The 22996-nt window shown below is 39.9% G+C and overlaps 1 protein-coding gene across 1 annotated transcript in view; it reads left to right on the forward strand.

The window, feature by feature from the left end:
- Positions 1-5678: 5678 nt before the first annotated feature.
- ZBBX (zinc finger B-box domain containing) overlaps positions 5679-22996 on the forward strand; it is a 125813-nt gene continuing 108495 nt past the window's right edge. Inside the window, exons 1-4 of the mRNA XM_055570337.1 lie at positions 5679-5764; positions 7843-7948; positions 16950-17062; positions 21961-22074. Of these exons, the coding sequence (XP_055426312.1) occupies positions 16995-17062; positions 21961-22074 (182 nt within the window). The 5' untranslated portion in view covers positions 5679-5764; positions 7843-7948; positions 16950-16994. The remainder of the gene's footprint in view (positions 5765-7842; positions 7949-16949; positions 17063-21960; positions 22075-22996) is intronic.

Genomic DNA, 22996 nt, shown 5'->3' on the forward strand with positions numbered 1-22996 from the left:
CTCTAAAGCTTGGCTATCCTTGACAATTTGAAAAATCCCATACATATGTAATGGGATGTTATATCCACTGTCTGCCTGGGCATGAGGAAAGTAGATGTTCCATTTCAAAGTAAGGCTAAATTTCAGGACTTGTAAAAAGGAGATGATAGAAAATCTGTTTTATAATCCGGATTTGATTATCAACTTCTGCCTGTTAAAAACTTTGGGGAACCAAGAGTGGAGTGGATATTGAAAGAGTACTTTTGATAAGTTTCTGCTCTGTCATGTGTCCCAGCTCCCTTCAGAAGAGAAAAGCTTGGTACCCACCATCAAAATATAATTCCAGAAATTAAGAACATGATGGTCTATAAATATATTAATAGAATTTACATGTTTATTTAATTCATAAAGGAAGGAACCACCAGGATGGTTAAATTGGTTCAAAAACCTAATGCAAATGATGTGAAAATTGTAGACCGGAAAAAACCTACCAGTTAATATATTACTTCACAGAATCAGAACTTTATGACTAGTAAACGATAATCACACAAAGGAACATTTTCCTAGAGGATAAGATAACCTTTGAGTGGGCTTTTAGAGTGTATCTGAAATAACATGTAGTTATTCCTTTAAATGATTTCCAAGCTTCAGACAGTGTCTATTAACTGTCCCTGATCATCATTTCAAGCCTGGTAAGATGTACATCAGTGGGTCCGTGCAGTTGGGGACACAGTGGGCTGGTTTTGTATTCCATCTGAGGAGTCAGAAATACAATTGCTAGGCCGGCAGGTTGCTGGTGTTTGAGGCAAAGAGAGATGACCATGCTGGCTGTCCTGCATTCTCACAGTGTGGCAGGGAAAGTATGAAAGAGCATTTTCTGTAGGTCTGACATGGAACATGTAAAAATGTAAGAGAAAGTAGGTCATTTAAAATTTTATCCAGGAGAACCACTGAGACCCTGCAGAGAGAAAGAAGAATGATCAGTTGATGCTTAGGGGTTCAGGAGGCAAAGGTCTAAGAATGCATGGCGTGCATCCAGAGCAAGGCAGGTAAGAGGTCCTCAGTGGAATGATATACTTTCAACACCTGTGAGGTTCACACCAGGCAAGGCAGGACATTTTCGTTTTAACCCTTACCCTTTCCTGTGATCCTAATGTAGGCAATCAGTTAGACTAAAACATGGATGGATGATGCAGAATGGAAACCCAAGCTTTTCTTAAAGGTTCTGTGACTTCAGGCTTTCCTGCATTCAGGAGGTCCAACCACTGTGAAAAAGAAAAGCCTTAGTGCTAAGTCACATGTGGAGTTTTGACAATTATGTGGGGTTGAACCTTTTTATTACTCATCTAAGAGTTTCCTCAGCGATCAATGTAAAGAAATAGAGGAAAACAACAGATTGGGAAAGACTAGAGATCTCTTCATGAAAATTAGAGATACCAAGGGAATATTTCAGGCAAAGATGGGCTCGATAAAGGACAGAAATGGTATGGACCTAACAGAAGCAGAAGATATTAAGAAGAGGTGGCAAGAATACACAGAAGAACTGTACAAAAAAGATCTTCACGACCAAGATAATCAGGATGGTGTGATCACTCACCTAGAGCCAGACATCCTGGAATGTGAAGTCAAGTGGGCCTTAGAAAGCATCACTACGAACAAAGCTTGTGGAGGTGTTGGAATTCCAGTTGAGCTATTTCAAATCCTGAAAGATGACGTTGTGAAAGCGCTGCACTCAATATGCCAGCAAATTTGGAAAACTCAGCTGTGGCCACAGGACTGGAAAAGGTCAGTTTTCCTTCCAATCCCAAAGAAAGGCAATGCCAAAGAATGCTCAAACTACACACAATTGCACTCATCTCACACACTAGTAAAGTAATGCTCAAAATTCTCCAAGCCAAGCTTCAGCAATACGTGAACCGCGAACTTCCAGATGTTCAAGCTGGTTTTAGAAAAGGCAGAGGAACCAGAGATCAAACATCCTCTGGATCATGGAAAAAGCAAGAGAGTTCCAGAAAAACATCTATTTCTGCTTTATTGACTATGCCAAAGCCTTTGACTGTGTGGATCCCAAGAAACTGTGGAAAATTCTGAAAGAGATGGGAATACCAGACCACCTGACCTGCCTCTTAAGAAACCTATATGCAGGTCAGGAAGCAACAGTTAGAACTGGACATGGAACAACAGACTGGTTCCAAATAGGAAAAGGAGTATGTCAAGGCTGTATATTGTCACCCTGCTTATTTAACTTCTATGCAGAGTACATCCTGAGAAACGCTAGGCTGGAAGAAGCACAAGCTGGAATCAAGATTGTCGGGAGATATATCAATAACCTCAGATATGCAGATGACACCACCCTTATGGCAGAAAGTGAAGAGGAACTCAAAAGCCTCTTGATGAAAGTGAAAGAGGAGAGTGAAAAAGTTGGCTTAAAGCTCAACATTCAGAATACGAAGATCATGGCATCTGGTCCCATCACTTCATGGGAAATAGATGGGGAAACAGTGGAAACAGTGTCAGACTATTTTTTGGGGCTCCAAAATCACTGCAGATGGTGACTGCAACCATGAAATTAAAAGACGCTTACTCCTTGGATGAAAAGTTATGACCAACCTAGATAGCATATTGAAAAGCAGAGACATTCCTTTGCCAACAAAGGTCTGTCTAGTCAAGGCTATGGTTTTTCCTGTGGTCATGTATGGATGTGAGAGTTGGACTGTGAAGAAAGCTGAGCACTGAAGAATTGATGCTGTTGAACTGTGGTGTTGGAGAAGACTCTTGAGAGTCCCTTGGACTGCAAGGAGATCCAACCAGTCCATCCTTAAGGAGATCAGCCCTGGGATTTCTTTGGAAGGAATGATGCTAAAGTTGAAACTCCAGTACTTTGGCCACATCATGCGAAGTGTTGATTCACTGGAAAAGATTCCGATGCTGGGAGGGATTGGGGGCAGGAGGAGAAGGGGACGACAGAGGATGAGATGGCTGGATGGCATCACCAACTCGATGGACATGAGTGTGAGTGATCTCCGGGAGTTGTTGATGGACAGGGAGGCCTGGCGTGCTGCGATTCATGGGGTCGCAAAGAGTCGGACACGACTGAGTGACTGAAGTGAACTGAAGAGCTTTTATTACCTGTGAGGGACTAGGAAGTCCTGAGAACCACCACAGCTTTCTCCAGATAGTGCCAACCCAGTGCAAAATAAGGTTACTTGATGAGTTGGGCTTGCTTAACGAAAGTTAAGTGTTTGTGTGGTTTGTGTGTGTGTGTGTGTGTGTGTGTGTGAGAGAGAGAGAGAGAGAATGAATGTGTCTTTTTGAGCACGACCTTGCAGTTATTTTTTGAAATCAGTTAAGTCTGTGCTGTCAATTTCTTCACAGTTAATTTTTATCTTTTTAAATTGACTATTTCCAGTTCAGAAAACTTGCATTCAGATCTTGTCTTCAGATTAGCACAATAAAGCATGGATTTGCCAAAATCCTCAGGAATACCATTCCCTCCCTTGATATAGACGTGGCAACCTATTTGCAGAATAGTGTGTCAGTTTTGCTGGTATGTCAGTTAAATGTACTCTGCTTCAGCAGAAAAGATTCTCTCTCTAGAGGTGTTACTCCTTTTACATGTTCAGTTTGTCACGAATCATGTTTTGAAAGACAAGCACATCCTTTTTTTCACTTTACTATGTAACTTGGCATGGGATTGTTTTTTGGCTCTGTTTTGTTTTGCATAAGTGTGCATGAACTAAGATATTTTCCTAAATATAAGTATGATAATGTCCATCTAAAGTTTTTGAAAAGTGCCAGGATAATTTATATGATATTTTTATGAGTTTAATTTTCTATTGCTCCAGTCAATATGTTGCAAAAACTCATTTTTGAAGTAAAATCAGTGCTGTACAGAAGTGATTAGCGTTTTTACACAACAGACTGCTCTACATTGAGTTGGAATTGAAGTTTGTTTACTGCCCTCTCTGTCTGGAATGCTTCTTGCCTTGGCTGCCGCATGTCTTCCTCTATTATTCAGAGACTTCTCTGATAATCTAATCTAATTTGAACTCTTAATTATTTCCTATTTCTTGATACTTATTCTTAAAAGCCCCTGACCACTAATTATATGTTTATTTATTGTCAAATAAAATATACATTTGACAACAGGAGGGGCTATGTTTTCTTCACAGCAGTATTTTCAGAACATGGAACAATGTTTTCAGGACCTGGAACTCAAGAAATATTTGTTGAATAAATAAATGAATGAATGGATGAATGAATGAAGAGAAGAATGCTGTAAATAACTTCCTGGCAATTCAAAGAGCACAGCTGCCTGAAAAATACAGTCCTGCACAAGAAACTTCTAGTAGTATTACACATTCACTTGAAATTTGTCATTGCACTAGATTTAAAGGAAGGACTTGGTGAATTTATACCATGAGCACTAAGATAACAACCATAGCTGCAAAATCACCACTATTTTTCAACCATTTAGTATTTACTGTGGTTTAGTGCTAAAAACTTAACATACATTGTTTCATTTAATCTTTCATGTTACATGATATGTGGGCTAAACCAATGATTACCTTATGTAACCAGTTAAACTGGGCCTTACAACTCACTCAAGGTCCCACAGCAGTTGAGTTATGGCAGGACCAGGACTCAAACTCAGCTCTGCCCTTATTTCTAAGTCCAGTCATAGCCGCATGGCTATCATTGTCCTTTCTCATCTATGCTGGTTATAATCTTATACAGTTGAATCTACCAGGTGAAAACATTTGATGTGTTCTTAAATAGGTATTGACAGGCACATTAATGTGGAAAGCAGTGGTGCAAGAGTTAGTATCTCAGGTATTGCTTAGCAGTTGAGATTATTAGTCCAGTAATAAGATTCAGTGTGGAATCTTAGCTTAGACATTTTTTAGACTGACTGCAGAACAAACCCCTGATGGTTCAGACAAAAGAGTTTGCCTGCAATGCAGGAGACCTGGGTTCAATCCCTGGATTGGGAAGATCCCCGGAGGAGGGCATGGCAACTCACTCCAGTATTCTTGTCAGGAGAATCCCCATAGACAGAGGAGCCTGGGGAGTTAAATCGTCCATGGGGTCGCAAAGAGTCGGACATGACTGAGAGACTACGCCCAGCTCAGCAGAACAAACCAGACATCCTATTTGCAGCGTAAGTAAAAACAGAGATTAAAAACTACAGCATAGGAAGCCAAAAATAAGTTCACCACAGGTGACTCTCTGGAAGGGAAAAGTTGAGAAGTGTGAGTTGATTGTGAGAGAAATGTCTCTCTCAACTCTTACACCCCCGCCCCCCATGTGTCGTATATTTGATATAAGGAAAAGAGAGTTTTAGGCTTGTCAAAGACTCAGATTCTAGTTCTGACTTTGCCTATTGTGACCTTTGGTAAGCCACTGAACAGTATGTATGTGAGAGTTCTGAACTGCTTGGGTTAATTCTTCGTGGGTCTGCCATTTGCTAGCTCTGTAATTTTGTGTTGTTATTCAAACTTTGTAGAATATAGCAGGGGCTCAGTAAGTGTTAGCCAACTGTTACCCACTCGGGCACAAAGCTTCCAGCACTCGCCCTTTCCCTTTTCTCTTTCTCTTCCGCTCTCTCCTTCTTCCTCCTGTTCTAAAGGGCTCCCTTGCTCCCTCTGCGGGCCGACGGCCACAGTACCAAGCCTTCTGGTTGCTATGGGTACCGAGGTAACGCGGTAACCAAGGAGACCAAGGCGGAAGCTCTGGGCTGCTGGCTGCGGCTTGCTAAGGTGACGCCGACGTCTGGGGGCTCCAGGTGGGTCGGCTGGTTGCGGTGGCGGCGGGCGGTGGGCTTCGCAGTCGGCTTAGCGGGCAGCGCGCTGGGTGTGGGTGGTGCAGGAGCGGGTGGGACAGCAGGAAAGGAGACTGGACTGCGGGGGAAGCTGGGGGTGCAGGTCCAGGAGGTGTTAGTTGAACACCTGCCGTGTGTCTTACACTGGGCCAGGCACGCGGGCTGCAGGAAGTGGCTTGACTTCCGGAGTTGAGCGTCTTTTCTCCAAACAAAAGACTTTACAGGCAGTGATGCTCTTGGATTCATGAACGAGGGTGAACCCCAGATAGTGAAACGTGGAGCTTCTTCACGTCACTTGTACCCTTTCTATAACGCAGACTTCTGGAATGAAGTCTTTTGAATCTTGAAAAATTTGGTGCCCTGACAAATCATTTTCACGCCTCTTTTGTAACCTTCCTTCTTCCCGGGCAGCCACATGCAGGCACTTCATTCTTAGAAGTCAACTCTTCCCAAGTAAAGATCTTGGTGAGGGGTGCCAGATTCCTGAGAAATCTGAAGCTGTGGAAGTTTTTTCTTTCTTGTCAGCGTTAGAGGAGCTCAGATATATACGTTCACTTACACATGTTTATATATGCAGAGATAGCAAGGCATTAAAAAAGTATAAAGTTAGCTACCCAGGATTAGAACTATGCTAATTGTATGTTTATGGAAGATGAAACACACACACACACACACACACACACACACACACACACACACACTCCTACCTCTGCTTCCCTCTAGCACCTTGCCTAGAGTCTGCGAGAGGTCTGTCCTGACTTCCCATAGTATTGCCAGTTGTGTCATAAATTAATTATTTGAAAGAATCTCGGTCATTTCCTTCAAATCACTTAATACTTCCCACAATTACTTGCTTTTACATTTTTTCCTACCTCCATCAGAGTGTAAGTTTAATCAGGGTTAGTACTATCCTTGCCTGGTTCACTTTGTTCCTCAGTGCTTTACCTGGTATATGACACATGGAAAAAAGAAAACAAAATGATCTGTTGAAGTAGAAAAGAGGGTGTGTTTGTTTTAATTTTTTTTTCCACTGGGTAGATTATTCATTGAATTTAAAGCAGTGGGAAAAAATCAAATACTAAAAACTAGCACATTATTGGAGAAGGCAATGGCACCCCACTCCAGTACTCTTGCCTGGAGATCCCACGGACGGGGGAGCCTGGTAGGCTGCAGTTCATGGGGTCGCTAGGAGTTGGACACGACTGAACGACTTCATTTTCACTTTCATACATTGGAGAAGGAAATGGCAACCCACTCCAGTGTTCTTGCCTGGAGAATCCCAGGGACAGGGGAGCCTGGTGGGCTGCCGTCTATGGGGTCGAACAGAGTCGGACAGTGACTGAAGCGACTTAGCAGCAGCAGCAGCAGCAGCAGTACTTTATTACTGATAGTACACTGTGTGTGGGCACTGTACTAATTGCTGGGGATTCAAAGTTCAATGGTAGGTCTGCCTTCAAATATTTGGGATACCTGGGGAAATAACCTTTATATAAACAAAGCAGCAAATAAATAAATAACACATGACAGCATATAGTAGCAAATGATGTAATACACATTATTACACATGTTCTTACAGGAGAGAATCTCACTTCTAATGGAAGAAACCTTCATGATAGAGGTGGCCTTTGAACTGGGCACTGACAAAATAAAAGCTAGTAGCTGAAAAAGTGGAAAATAAGGCATAAGGCTTAGGAAGATTGGAGTGCATAATGCAGGATCTTAACTACTAAGCAGAGTAGCTAGGTATTTTTTCCCTGTGTTTAGGGAGAACTATTTAGAGACTAAATACATGGGAGTAATTTGTCATGCACTAGGGTTTCAGTGGTGTCTAAATAAATTGCTGTAAAATTTAGAAAATAGTTTTCATCAAACAGTTCTTTTTATGACAGGTTAAGTGTACAACAGTGGGAAAAATCTGAATGATATAGATTAGTTATTTTAAGTTGTAGATTTTAAATCCAAAGAGGATCTAACAGGACTGAGAATAAAATCATAATTTCTGGTTTGTCACCAATATTTGATGGGTGCCTTAATTTTTCCAGGCCTGAAAGATATTCACAAGAGAACACCTTGGATAACAGTGGCATGTATAAGAATGGATGGGAGAAATAGACTATCAATATATAAAAGGACTTAAGTTTCTAAAAGGTATGGTTTATAAATTTAGAACTTATTATATGTAATCACATAAAGTATTAGTTGATATAGAGGTAATAATAATTATATATTACTTTATTATTATGCCTTTCAAATGACTTTTTAAGCTCCAGAAGAGTTTAAGTCTGACCCAGAGGCTCATTATGTTAAAAATAGACTTGAAATCAGAGCAGCTATGAATAAAGCAGAGCCTTGCTGCTCCCCTCACTTACTTCTCAAGGTAGTTTCTAAGACTACCCCTTTCCCTGAACCCTGAACTCTCTGAAGCCCTTTAGGAGCTCACAGCTTTATACCCACGAATCAAAGACCTTTTGTTTGATATTCTGCAAATTAGGGAGGAGGAGGCCCACAGCATCTTACAATGGATAAACAAAAAGGCTCAGACCCCTCTCACACAAAGGTCTTTTGAGTGTAAACTCAGTATCTTTTAATATTATCATTTTTATTTTATTTAAGAAATATATTAACATGTAGTTCATTTACTGTGTTGTGTTGGTTTTCAGGTGTACAGCAAAATAATTTATATATATATATATGCTCTTTTTTAGATTCTTTCCATTACAGGTTATTACAAGATATTGAGTATAGTTCTCTGTGCTATGCAGTAGGTCCTTGTTGGTAATTTATTTTGTATATAGTAGTCTGTATATTTTATCCTTTCTTCTACCCTTTCCCTTTTGGTAACCATAAGTTTGTTTTCTATGTTTGTGGGTCTCTTTCTGTTTTGTAAGTAAGTTCATTTGTATAATTTTTTTAGATTCCACATATAAGTGATATCATATGATATTTGTCTTTTTTTTTCCCCTGGTGGCTCAGACAGTAAAAATTCTGCCTGCAAAGCAAGAGATCCAGATTCGTTCCCTGGGTCAGGAAGATTACCCCAGAGAAGGGAATTGCTACCCACTCCAGTATTCTTGCCTGAAGAATTCTATGGACAGAGGAGCCTGGTGGGCTACAGTCCATGGGGTCGCAGAGTTACACAATACTGAGCAACTAACACTTTCAGTACTTCATTTAGTATTATAACCTCTAGGTCCATTTCATTCCTTTTTTATGGGTAGTAACATACCATTGTCATTTTCACAGGACTACTTTTCAGTTTTAGTTAGAAATTATTTTAAAAGGATATCTTACCCCTTGATGTAAAGCTGAACTTTTTCAGTTTTTTGTAAATGAAACTGCACATAGAAGGTAAAAAGTGGGTGACCTGGGTGCCATTTAGTGCTGTGAGGGAGTGCTTAATTATTTTAATTGGCTTAAATATTGAATGCAGCCATTATATTAATCCCTGGTTTACTTTCAGGGCCCATGGTAGGAAAAAATGACATGTACTTATTTAGTAGGCCACTCACAAGCACAAGATGTTATGCTATGGATCGTGTGTTTATAGTCCTTTCTTTAGCTTTTAAAAAAGATATTAGTTGGAGATCAGCCCTAGGATTTCTTTGGAAGGAATGATGCTAAAGCTGAAACTCCTCATGTACTCCTCAAGTACTTTGGCCATCTCATGCGAAGAGTTGACTCATTGGAAAAGACTCTGATGCTGGGAGGGATTGGGGGCAGGAGGAGGGGATGACAGAAGATGAGATGGCTGGATGGCATCACTGACTCGATGGACATGAGTCTGAGTGAACTCTGGGAGTTGGTGATGGACAGGGAGGCCTGGTGTGCTGCGATGCATGGGGTCTCAAAGAGTCGGACACGACTGAGCGACTGAACTGAACTGAATATTATATTTTAATATTAAAATATATTGCATATGTAATACATATGTATTTAAAATAAGGATCATATCAGATAAAATATTATCATTTTTTATATATTTAAGCAGTTTTAATTCAATTCATTTTCATTTAACATTTCTTGCTTGGGTCTTTAATTTCTTAGTACTATGGTAAACATTTTAATCTATTCAAAACAGCTTGCTTATTAGACCCCTTTGAAAGTGAAAGTGAAAGTCACTCAGTCGTGTCAGACTCTCTGTGACCCCATGGACTATACAGTCCATGGAATTCCCCAGGCCAGAATACTGGAGTGGGTAGCCTTTCCCTTCTCCAGGGGATCTTCCCAAACCAGGGATCGAACCCGGGTCTCCGACATTGCAGCCAGATTCTTTACCAGCTGAGCCACAAGAGAAGCCCCTTAGACCCCTTTTAGTGTGTACTAAAGTAAGGAAAAATCCTTATTTATTGACTTTTAAATCTTCAGGTCTAAGATTATCTGGATGGTTAGAAGAATCAACTAACCTTAGAAAAGATAAGTTTTCCATTACATGAAAACAGTGGTTTCCCAAATAGCCCATTCTGCCAATAGTGTGATGTAAATTGTCTTAGCTGAGGGCAACTTTTGAATACTTTGAGTTTCCATTAGTAAATTTCTTGTTTCTATTTTGTGGTGGCAGGCCTAGATCTTTGGATTGCTTTCCCAAAGTGGGAACTTATGAAAAAGGATCATTTAGAACATCATAGGCTGGAGGGTTCCCTTTTCTCCACATCCTCTCCAGAATACATTGTTTGTAGATTATTTTGATGATGCCCATTCTGACTGGTGTAGGTGATACCTTCACCATTGTAGCTTTGATTTGCAGCGCTGCACTCAATATGCCACCAAATTTGGAAAACTCAGCAGTGGCCACAGGACTGGAAAAGGTCAGTTTTCATTCCAATCCCAAAGAAAGGCAATGCCAAAGAATGCTCAAACTACCGCACAATTGCACTCATCTCACATGCTAGTAAAGTAATACTCAAAAATTTCCAAGCCAGGCTTCAACAGTATGTGAACCGTGAACTTCCAGATGTTCAAGCTGGTTTTAGAAAAGGCAGAGGAACCAGAGATCAAATTGCCAACATCTGCAACATAGAAAAAGCAAGAGAGTTCCAGAAAAACATCTATTTCTGCTTTATTGACTATGCCAAAGCTTTTGACTGTGTGGATCCCAATAAACTGTGGAAAATTCTGAAGCAGATGGGAATACCAGACCACCTGACCTGCCTCTTGAGAAACCTATATGCAGGTCAGGAAGCAACAGTTAGAACTGGACATGGAACAACAGACTGGTTCCAAATAGGAAAAGGAGTACGTCAAGGCTGTATATTGTCACCCTGCTTATTTAACTTCTATGCAGAGTACATCATGAGAAAAGCTGGGCTGGAAGAAGCACAAACTGGAATCAAGATTGCCGGGAGAAATATCAATAACCTCAGATATGCAGATGACACCATCCTTATGGCAGAAAGTGAAGAGGAACTCAAAAGCTTCTTGATGAAAATGAAAGAGGAGAGTGAAAAAGTTGGCTTAAAGCTCAACATTCAGAAAACGAAGATCATGGCATCTGATCCCATCACTTCATGGGAAATAGATGGGGAAACAGTGGAAACAGTGTCAGACTTTATTTTTGGGGGCTCCAAAATCACTACAGTTGGTGACTGCAGCCATGAAATTAAAGGACGCTTACTCCTTGAAAGGAAAGTTATGACCAACCTAGATAGTATATTGAAAAGCAGAGATATTACTTTGCCAACAAAGGTTCATCTAGTCAAGGCTATGGTTTTTCCAGTGGTCATATATGGATGTGAGAGTTGGACTGTGAAAAAAGCTGAGTGCTGAAGAATTGATGCTTTTGAACTGTGGTGTTGGAGAAGACTCTTGAGAGTCCCTTGGACTGCAAGGAGATCCAGCCAGTCCATCCTAAAAGAGATTAGTCCTGGGTGTTCTTTGGAAGGACTGATGCTGAAGCTGAAACTCCAATACTTTGGCCACCTTGTGCAAAGAGTTGATTCATTGGAAAAGACTCTGATGCTGGGAGGGATTGGGGGCAGGAGGAGAAGGGGATGACAGAGGATGAGATGGCTGGATGGCATCACTGACTTGATGGACATGAGTTTGAGTGATCTCTGGGAGTTGGTGATGGAGAGGGAGGCCTGGCGTGCTGCGATTTATGGGGTCACAAAGAGTCAGACACAACTGAGGGACTGAACTGAACTGAACTGAATAATGAGCAATATTAATCATCTTTTCATGTGTTTTTTGGTCATCTGTCTATTGGTGGGGATCCAAACTGATGCAGTCATTATGGAAAACAGTATGGAGATTCCATAAAAAACTAGGAATATATCTACCATGAGCCAGGAATCCCTCTACTGGGCATATACCCTGAAAAAACCACAATTCTAAAAGACACATGTACCCCAGTGTTCACTGGAGCAGTATTTACAATAGTCAGCACATAGAAGCAGCCTAGATGTCTAAGGGAGATGAATGGATAAAGAAGTTATGATGCTTTTATACAATGGAATGTTAGCCTTAGAAAGGAAAGAGTTTGAGGCAATTGTAGTGAGGTAGATGAACTTAGAGCCTCTTATACAGAGTGAAGTCAGAAAAACAAGTATCATATGATAACACATATATATGGAATCTAGAAAAATGGTACTGATGAACCTAGCAGAGAACAGACTTGTGGACACAACAGGGAAGGTGAGGGTGGGATGAACTAAGAAAGTAGTGTTGAGATATATACACTATCATGTGTGAAATAGTGCTGCTGCTGCCGCCGAGTCACTTCAGTCGTGTCCGACTCTGTGCGACCCCATAGACGACAGCCCACCAGGCTCCCCCGTCCCCGGGATTCTCCAGGCAAGAACACTGGAGTGGGTTGCTATTTCCTTCTCCAATGCATGAAAGTGAAAAGTGAAAGTGAAGTCGCTCAGTCATGTCCGACCCTCAGAGACCCCATGGACTGCAGCCTTTCCGGCTCCTCCATCCATGGGATTTTCCAGGCAAGAGTACTGGAGTGGGGTGCCATTGCTTTCTCTGGTGAAATAGTGGGAAGTTGCTAAATAGCACAGGGAGCCCAGCCTGGTGCTCTGTGATGACCTAGAGGGGTAGAATGGGGAGAGGGGATGGAGGCTCGGGAGGGAAGGGACATATATATATAATTATGACTAATTTGCATTGTTGGATGACCCAAATCAACACAACACTATAAATTGACTTTTCACCAATTAAAAAATAAATAAAATGAGAAACAAAAAAACAAAATACATGAGCCATTCTGGGTCATATTGTGTATATGTATCTGGGGGAGAACAAAGTTGAGGACAGAAAAATGATGCAGTCTAGTAAGTCAGGTAACAAGAAAACCTTCCAAGCAACTATTGAACTTTTGCTATTCAGTTACAAGAAAAAAAATTGATCAAAGGACATATGGAATTATGAGGTTTGCTTAATAGTTTATGTGTATTTCCCTGGTTCCATTAGGAGACTCAAGTTTTGTGTTTTGCTATTCTTCCTACTCGCGTTGTTATATCCTTGTTGTCCCAAGAAAGGTGACTAATTCTCTGTTGGTTTTAGGAAAGGAAATAGGCAGAACAGCATGACTCACAATTTTAATTTTCCTTTTTTCTTCATTCAAGAAATTGACTCATGTGTGTGACTTGATAAAACCTTTAATTGAGAAGAAGCCTTACTAATTGCATTCAGTGAAGCAAAATGCCCACTGAATAAGACTATTTATTGGTTAAGTAACATTATCAGCAGAGCTGTAAATCTGAATTATCTCACCCTAATGAAATTTACAGATTTTTCTTTCATTCATTTCAGTCTTCATGTATCCATTCAGCTTTATGCATAATGTACATACACATATAAAATTGTATTGTATATATCAATGCATAAATGAAACTAAGTCAATTTAAGTTATTGTAATTAATCAGACATTAATTTGGGGCATTCTTTTTTTTAATGATAATGATTACATTATGTAACTTTTCATGGAAAACTTACTGACAGTAGACTGAGGATCTGGCAGTTGGATTTCTGATAAAAATCAAAAAGGGATATACAGACTATGTTACTCTATGTTCTAGAATTTTTTAAAAGGTATCTTTTGTAGCCTCTGTTTGATAGAAATGAGACAAAAGTTTTACCTACAAAGAAAGGATAGGAGCAAACCAAATTTGGTTTTTCATTCCTGTGATTTCTTAGTTCTCTTTGACACTGATTTCAGCTTTGAAAGACAGGATTGGGTGGTGGAGAAATGAGTCTGAGTTTGTGTCTCTCCTAGTACTTTCTCCTTTCAGAATGTCCCACGGTATTGTCTTTATTTGTGTGATATTTCCCTTTGATTGTGAGTTCTTTGAGGGAAGAAACCATGTCTTATTTACCATTGTGACTTCAGGACTCGCAATATGCATCAGAAAGGAGCAGCTGAATAACTGTTGATTGAAGACACAAATAAACCTAGCCTTATTATATAGCCATTATGTTACTTACAATGTAAAATTATTTTGTATAATTCCATTTTTGAATTCTCTTCAAAGAATAAATTCCTTCAGAATTTTTCCAAAGTAGTAAAAATCTACCCTTCTAGGCTCGATTTGATTTCTGAAGGCAAGTAACTTGAAACTAGATTTGAGTGAACAGAACAGTTGCTCCTGCCGGACAGTATCATTTTTAGTTTTGAATGAGGAATAGCAAAGTAGATTTGTGTGTTTGTGGACTCAGCAGACAGTCTCAAAAGAGACATTCCAAAAATGTTTTATCAGTGGTTGCATCATTGAAATTATAAAATAATCCCCCAGAGATTTGATTCATTCGATGTGTGGACAATAGATTTACACTTAATTATTCCTATTTTGTTATACTTGATAGTGTATTTACTCAGGGTTGGGAAGATCCCCTGGAGAAGGGAAAGGCAACCCACTCCAGTATTCTGGCTTGGGAAATTCCATGGACTGTATAGTCCATGGGTCGCAAAGAGTCGGACGTGACTGAGTGACTTTCACTTCACTCACTCTTATTCTGATGTCGTCTCTCCTGAGTCTTTGAGCAAAGCTTCCAGATTTATTTCCTGTTCTTCCTTATAAAATTTTCATACTGAATTAAGTAAGTCAGACAAAGAAGGAGAAATATCATATAACATCCTTTATACGTGGAATCTAAAAAGAAATGATACAAATGAACTTACTTACGAAACGGAAAGAGACCTACAGACTTGGAGAACTAACTTATGGTTTCAGCGCTGGGGAATGGATGGGAGAAAGGGATAGTTGGGAAGTTTGAGATGGATATATATACACTGCTGTGTTTAAAATTGATAACCAACAAGGATCTACTGTATAGCACATGGAGCTCTGTTCCATGTTGTGTGGTGGCCTGGGTGGGATGGGAGTTTTGGGGGAGAATGATACACGTATATATGCGGCTGGGTTCCTTCGCTGTTCACCTGAGAGTGTCACAACATTGTTTGTTAATCGGCTATTGAAGGAAGTGAAGGAAGTGAAGTCGCTCAGTCGTGTCCGACTCTTTGCGACCCTGTGTACTGTAGCCTACCAGGCTTCTACGTCCATGGGATTCTCCAGGCAAGACTACTGGAGTGGGTTGCCATTTCCTTCTCCAGAGGATCTTCCCGACCCAGGATTGAACCCAGGTCTCCCGCATTGGATGCAGATGCTTTACTTCAGTACAAAATAGAAAGTTAAAAAAAAAAAGTTTTATAAGGAACTCTCATTAGCTACATTCTGTATTCTGCATTCCAAATGCTTTAACTAGTCACTTAAGTCACCCATATTGGGCCTTAGCCTACGTTTCCAAATTTACACCTACTTTCCCCTCTCCATTCAAGAGCTGCTTTCCCCCGGCAGTGAGGAAAGTTCATCCAATCCACATGTTCATATATTAGCCTCCTTTCACATTAAAGCCCCAGGTTAAATGCTAGCCAGCTTGAATTCTCTTCTTTGGCTCCCTTCTTATATCTGTAAATTTTATAGCCTTTGTAATTCCTACCTTGTTTTATGGTGTTTATATATAGATCTTTTGTGCCCTGTTTGACTCTACACTATGTGAGCCAGAAAGCAGATCTTCTCCTTGAGTCCTTCATATCTCTCAGTTTAGTGCTGTGTGTATAATAGAGCCTTAATTAATATTTGTAGGGGTTATGAGCACATATATAAAATGGTATCAGATAGTTTGAGTCTTTATACTATGGACTCTATGATATTGCCTCTTATATTTAAAAGTGTCTGAACTTTGAAAGTTTTTATTCATATAAAAATCTAATAATTGTGCATATGCTGTGCTTAGTTGCTCAGTTGTGTCCAACTCTTTTGCGACCCCATGGACTGCAGCCCGCCAGGTGCCTCTGTCCTTGGGGATTCTCCAGGCAAGAATACTGGAGTGGATTGCCATGCCCTCTTCCAGGGGATCTTCCCAACCCAGGGATCGAACCCAGGTCTCCCGCATTGTGGGCGGATTCTTTACCAACTGAGCCACCAACTGAGCGATTCAGTGATTCAGCGTTACAGAGTAAATGATTCTAGAACCTTGAATAACTTGGATACTCAGGAAATAGGGTGTTCTGAATAACTTAATTTTCTGGTTAACTTGGAGTTAGGCAAAAAATCTTTTTTTGTTTCATTTCTTGTTGAAAAATTCTTTCTCAATATGCTAGTTTCTGATGGTAGCAAAGTATTGTTACAGTTTTTTGATAAATGAGATTATTAGGCTGCCTTAGGGTAATTACTGCATACCTTAATTCTTATTTTACATTATTATATATATATATATAAAGTTTTTGAGCTTGAATTGTGTTTTAAGGTTCTTTTCACTATATTTAGCTCTGGATTTTATTTTTGGCTGGGAACAAATATCTGATATATATATTTGTAATCTTAATCATAGAAAGAGTCAGAATATGTGCTTTTTTTGTTTTAATGATTTTAGTCTTCACTTTCAGTTGAATGTTTCCATAGTCTTGTGCTATGTAATTATTGGTAAAATTTTTGTTCCATCAGATATGTTATAGCTATAGCTATATTAGTATGTAGTTATTTGTATAACTTATATATAGCATATATAATAATTTCTTGTTGCTTAGCCTTTGATTTGACATCTTCTCTCAAAATTATTTCTGGTTTAAAATTTTTCCTGAATTATATGTAGTTTCAAATTTTTAATGTAATCATTTTACCTCTGAAGTAATTTGTTCCTTTTTCAGAAGTTTTCACAAATCACAATAATTTTTAAGTAATACTAAGAAATCATGAACACCAAAGATTTTGTGGTTCTTCCATGGGGAAAACCTGGAAATTCTGTAAAGCTAAAATATAAGTAAGTGCATATATGTTTATTACTTAAGTAGAAGAAGTTGCTAAAGTTTCTATGTATTATAATTTAAATACTTTTCACGTGAAGCTGTTAGAGTTGAAGTAAAATTTTGTGAATTCTCATCTCCATTTTCTTCACATTGCTGTATTTTTATAAGAGAGTAGGTTTGAAAGATTATAAATCTATCATGGTTTAAAATGAGAACTAAAAATATTTATGGCACAAGAATCTATGAGAATTGGGACCATCAACTATTGAAGCAATTTAACAGAAAGTTACTAATTTTACTAACACTTATTCAAAATTATAAAAGAATCACCCTGAAGAACTGAAAGCAATTGAAATTGAGAGAGACTGTCAAGGTGAGAAACCTTTAAACGGGGAAAAGAAATCACTAACTAAGCTGAGTTCCCTGCACTCTACAGCAACTTCCCTCCCATTAGCTATTTTACACATGGTTCAGTTCAGTTCAGTTCAATCGCTCAGTCGTGTCTGACTCTTTGCGACCCCATGAATCGAAGCACGCCAGGCCTCCCTGTCCATCACTAACTCCTGGAGTTCACTCAAACTCATGTCCATCAAGTCAGTGATGCCATCCAGCCATCTCATCCTCTGTCGTCCCCTTCTCCTCCTGCCCCCAATCCCTTCCAGATTCAGAGTCTTTTCCAATGAGTCAACTCTTCGCATGAGGTGGCCAAAGTACTGGAGTTTCAGCTTTAGCATCAGTCCTTCCAAAGAACACCCAGGGCTGATCTCTTTTAGAATGGACTGGTTGGATTTCCTTGCAGTCCAAGGGACTCTCAAGAGTCTTCTCCAACACCACAGTTCAAAAGCATCAATTTTTCAGCACTCAGCTTTCTTTACAGTCCAACTCTCACATCCATACATGACCACTGGAAAAACCATAGCCTTGACTAGACGGACCTTTGTTGGCAAAGTAATATTTCTGCTTTTGAATATGGTATCTAGGTTGGTCATAACTTTCCTTCCAAGGAGTAAGCGTCTTTTAATTTCATGGCTGCAGTCACCATCTGTAGTGATTTTGGAGCCCCCAAAAATAAAGTCTGACACTGTTTCCACTGTTTCCCCATCTATTTCCCATGAAGTGATGGGACCAGATGCCATGATCTTCGTTTTCTGAATGTTGAGCTTTAAGCCAACTTTTTCACTCTCCTCTTTCACTTTCATCAAGAGGCTTTTGAGTTCCTCTTCACTTTCTGCCATAAGGGTGGTGTCATCTGCATATCTGAGGTTATTGATATTTCTCCCGGCAGTCTTGATTCCAGTTTGTGCTTCTTCCAGCCCAGCGTTTCTCATGATGTACTCTGCATAGAAGTTAAATAAGCAGGGTGACAATATACAGCCTTGATGTACTCCTTTTCCTATTTGGAACCAGTCTGCTGTTCCATGTCCAGTTCTAACTGTTGCTTCCTTACCTGGATATAGGTTTCTCAAGAGGCAGATCAGGTAACGTAATGTATCTATTTCAGTGCTACTCTCTCAGTGAGTATACCTATGGCTGATTCATGTTGATGTATGGCAGAAACCAACATAACATTGTAAAGCAATTATCCTCTCATTAAAAAGAAATAAATTTTAAAAAATTATAAAAAAATATATCAATGCCTACCCTTGCACTTTTCAATGTTAAAGGACATTACCTTGAGTCAGTTCTCCTAGGAAGGGTACCTTCTGTCCTAGATTGCCTGGAAGATGCATTCAGCCTGAACCAAGCCATTCTGGGTATTGTGGGAATTTCAGGACTTGTAGGGGTACCAAAAGGTTCAATGCACTCTTTCCCTTTGAGGTCATCTAGAATCACTGGAAATTTCCAAGGCCTTTGTCTCAAATATTATTCAGAACCAGCCAGCATGGGCTAGGGGCAGAGTATTGATTTTTTAATTTTAGTTTCTGAGTTCCTTGATCCAGATCAATAGTACTGTGGTTACTTAGTGTCTTTAGAGCTTTCCTAACTGTCACTTCACCTTTGAGATATTGTGTGTAAAAGCGTTGTGTCAACTGGAAGATGTTATATGGCATTATCATTATTAGGTTTATTAGCTTTTGGTAGGGAATGGAGCTATCTAATTGCTAGTATTACCAATTTTCCTTTTTTTAATGCAAAAGAAATGGACCGTGCATTTTGGTGAGGTGTTTTAAGTCTGTGTGTATTTACCTTTAAACATTCATTCAGCGTTTGTTAAGTACACATATTCTACACACTGTGCTAAGGAATGATGGATACAAAAGAAGGAAGTCCCAGTCTTTGCCCTCAGGTAGCTTGTGGAGGATGCGAATATATAAAATTGTATCTACAGAGTCATATGAAACATGGTGTGATATTAAAGCACAGACAGTTATGAGAATATAGCCCAAACTGCTAGGGCAGAGGTGAGGAGGTCTTCAAGGTTTGTCTGAAAGATGCAGTTACTTGGGCGGTTACTGGGTGAAATGTGTGCAAAGGCACGCAGACACGTAGTCTGGGGACTTTCAGGCATAGCCAGTTCGCTAAGATTTATAGAACAAAATTGGAGAGAATTGCAAGTCGCCTAGTTAATAAATTAATTTGTATGCCACACTAAGGAGTTTAGGATTTGTCTTGGAGATGAGGGGGAGTCACTGTTCCCTGGCCTGTATGTCTCCTTGATTCACCCATGATTCACAACCTATAGAGACTAGGCTTGGATCCCCCATTCTAAGGTCATTGCTCTGGAGTTTCTTTTCTTGCCCTTTCCTTGTTCCAAGTTTTTTTTTTTTTTTTTATGTTTGACATTGTCTTCACAGGTGTCTTAATATTGTCTGACATGTTAGAGTTCTCCAACTCCTGTCTCTGTTTCCTAGCCTCCACACAGTTTTAGTGGGTTGTTTCTGCCTCTCAGATTTGCATGTTGACATGGTCTCTGTAGGATCAACTTCAGCTGCCCTTCTGGGTCTGCTGTCTCCAGGAGGAATCTTCTATCTTGTTCCAGATCCACAGAAGCCCACAGAATCAATTTGACCACTTGGTCAGGAGGCTAGTTCCTTTTTTACCACAGTGAGAATTTCCAAAACATTAAAATTTTGTAAGCAAATAAGTGACACAGTCACATTTGTGCTTTTTGAACTCTTTGTCTGGAGGCCATGTGGAAAGTGTTGTAAGCCACTGAGACTTTGGGCCAATAATTCTGAACTGTGCCCACAGCCCACCCCAGAGTGACCTCGTTCAGGAAACAGCTCCTAGGGTTAGCTCAGGTTTCTTCCTTTTCCCTTCCCTGATCAGTCTTTAAGTCCAGTTAATTTTGTTTCCTTATAGTTCTCGAATGTTGCCATTTTTGTCCCCACTGTCTCCATCTAGTCAGACCAGCACAATATTAATAGTCTCCTAACTGGCTTCCTTACTCAGCTTTGCACCCTCTAATTAATATTCCATGTGAAGAAGGCTGAGCGCCAAAGACTTGATGCTTCTGAACTGTGGTGTTGGAGAAGACTCTTGAGAGCCCCTTGGACTCCAAGGAGATCCAACCAGTCCATTCTGAAGGAGATCAGCCCTGGGATTTCTTTGGAAGGAATGATGCTAAAGCTGAAACTCCAGTACTTTGGCCACCTCATGCAAAGGGTTGACTCATTGGAAAAGACTCTGATGCTGGGAGGGATTGGGGGCAGGAGAGGAAGGGGACAACAGAGGATGAGATGGCTGGATGGCATCACTGACTCGATGGACGTGAGTCTGAGTGAACTCTGGGAGTTGGTGATGGACAGGGAGGCCTGGCGTGCTGCAGTTCATGGGGTCACAAAGAGACGGACACGACTTTGCGACTGAACTGAACTGAACTTTCCATTTATCTCCCTGGACTTGGGGTCATATCTTTGACTCACTTACTCTTTGGTGACTGATCACTACCTCTGAATTATTTCCCTTTCTTATCTTCTTTATTTTTATTTTGGTTCCTTGCCATAGCACACATACCCAAGTAGCCCACATTGCTTAATTATAATAAAGCACCAATGAAATAATGAAGAGATTTAAACTCATGACAGATAATGAAAGCTAGAGAACTAGGTTGCTTTACTTTTACAAAACAGAGAGAGTGAGTGACTAATGCTGACAAGAGAACAGAGTTGTAAGACAAAGGAAATCAAGCTGTCAAAAGCTTAATGAGACTCAGACATTATTACAGAATCTTTTGTACAGGAATCTGTTAGGGGGGCTCTGCTCTATCCTCAGAAAGTTTTCTTTTTGTTGCTTTCCTTTGTGGAAACAATCAGTGGTGCTTGCCTCAGTTTCCATTTATCCCTTTGATGGCTCCTCAACCAAAACTCTTAACAGGTCCTTTTTTCCTAATAGGCTCCAAGCAAACTCTTCTCTCTTTCTTTCTTTCGTATTGTACATGCATGGCATAAAGGTAGAAATTTATTGAAGTTTTCCAAGATGATTTATTTAGCAAAAATATGTATTCTGCCTATACAGAATAGTTATTTTAAACACTGTGATTCAAACTACTTGAATCCTTTGAAGGCAGTATGAAAATTAGAAAATGATTTTGAGTTTATTTTCTATTTGTGTGTCATGGATATTTGTGCATATATAAAGACATAGCTCATGCATAAAGTGAATATTATTTGGAACTTCTAGCAATGTATTATGAAAAACAAAAGTCCAAGATTTGAAGTTGTACCTTGCTTGAGGAGAATATTAATTGATGGCAAATGCTAGCTTTAGAAACTGTATTTCAAAGACAAAAAAGGAAGTAGTTAAAATATGCTATCACATATTTATTACTCCTAATTTTAATTACATTTTTTATTAAGGACAAATAGGACTATAAAATTATTTTGCCTTTTTTCTTTTTTTTGGAAGGGTTTGTTTGTTTACCTCAAATGAAATTTTACATTTAAATCATCTGCACTTAAATCTTGTTCAGAAATGCTCAAGAACTGAGAATGGAGAAAGTACAACTAGAGTTGGAGAACCAAGAGATGGAAAAAAAACTACAAGAGTTCCAATCAACAAGGAACAAAGAAAAGGAAGAACGAGGGTAGGTGACACTTTTAAAGAATTTTAGAGAAATAAACTGATTTCCTTATTATAAGCTGAGGTCCTTATGTCAAGAACTGTTTTATGTTTATGTCAAGAACTTCCAATTCTTCCCTGGTGACTCAGACAGTAAAAAATCTACCTGTAATGCAGAAAAGCCGGTTTCAATCCCTGGGTCAGGAAGATCCCCTGGAGAAGGGAATGGCAACCGACTCCAATATTCTTGCCTGGAGAATTTCTTGGAGAGGAGCCTGGCAAGCTCCAGTCCCTGGGGCAGCAAAGAGTCAAACATGACTGAGCGACTAACAAGTTCACTTTTTTTTCCTTCCAAAGATGATCTGTTCTGAATGAATCCTTTTAGGTTTTACTGATGAACAAGCAATATTAAATTGCCCCTCATTTTTCTAATTTTGTTCCCTTCCTCTAAACCTTATTTGGTCTTGCACGCATGTCTGCTAAGTCGCTTCAGTTGTGTCCGACTCTTTGCGACTCTGGATTATAGCTCGTCAGGCTCCTCTGTCCATAGGATTCTCCAGGCAAGAATGCTGGAGTGGGTTGCCATGCCCTCCTCCAGGGACCTTCCCGACCAAGGGATCAAACCCACGTCTTTCATGTCTCCTGCATTGACAGGCGATTTCTTTACCACTACTGCTGCCTAGGAAGCCCACACTTTCTTATTTCTCTTCTTACAGTACTCTTCTTAACCATTTATAGTTTGGAATGTTGGGGCTTCCCAGGTGGCTCAAAGAATCTGTCTGCCAATGCAGGAGACATAAAAGACGTAGGTTTGATCCCTGGATTGGGAAGATCCCCTGAAGTAGGAAATGGCAACCTGCTCAAGTATTCTTTCTTGGAAAATTCCATGGACAGAGTAGCCTGGTGGGCAGGCTACAGTCCATGGGGTCACAAACAGTTGGAAACAA

The sequence above is a fragment of the Bubalus kerabau genome, chromosome 2 (genome assembly GCF_029407905.1).
Source record: "Bubalus kerabau isolate K-KA32 ecotype Philippines breed swamp buffalo chromosome 2, PCC_UOA_SB_1v2, whole genome shotgun sequence".
In the NCBI taxonomy this organism is placed as follows: Eukaryota; Metazoa; Chordata; class Mammalia; order Artiodactyla; family Bovidae; genus Bubalus; species Bubalus kerabau.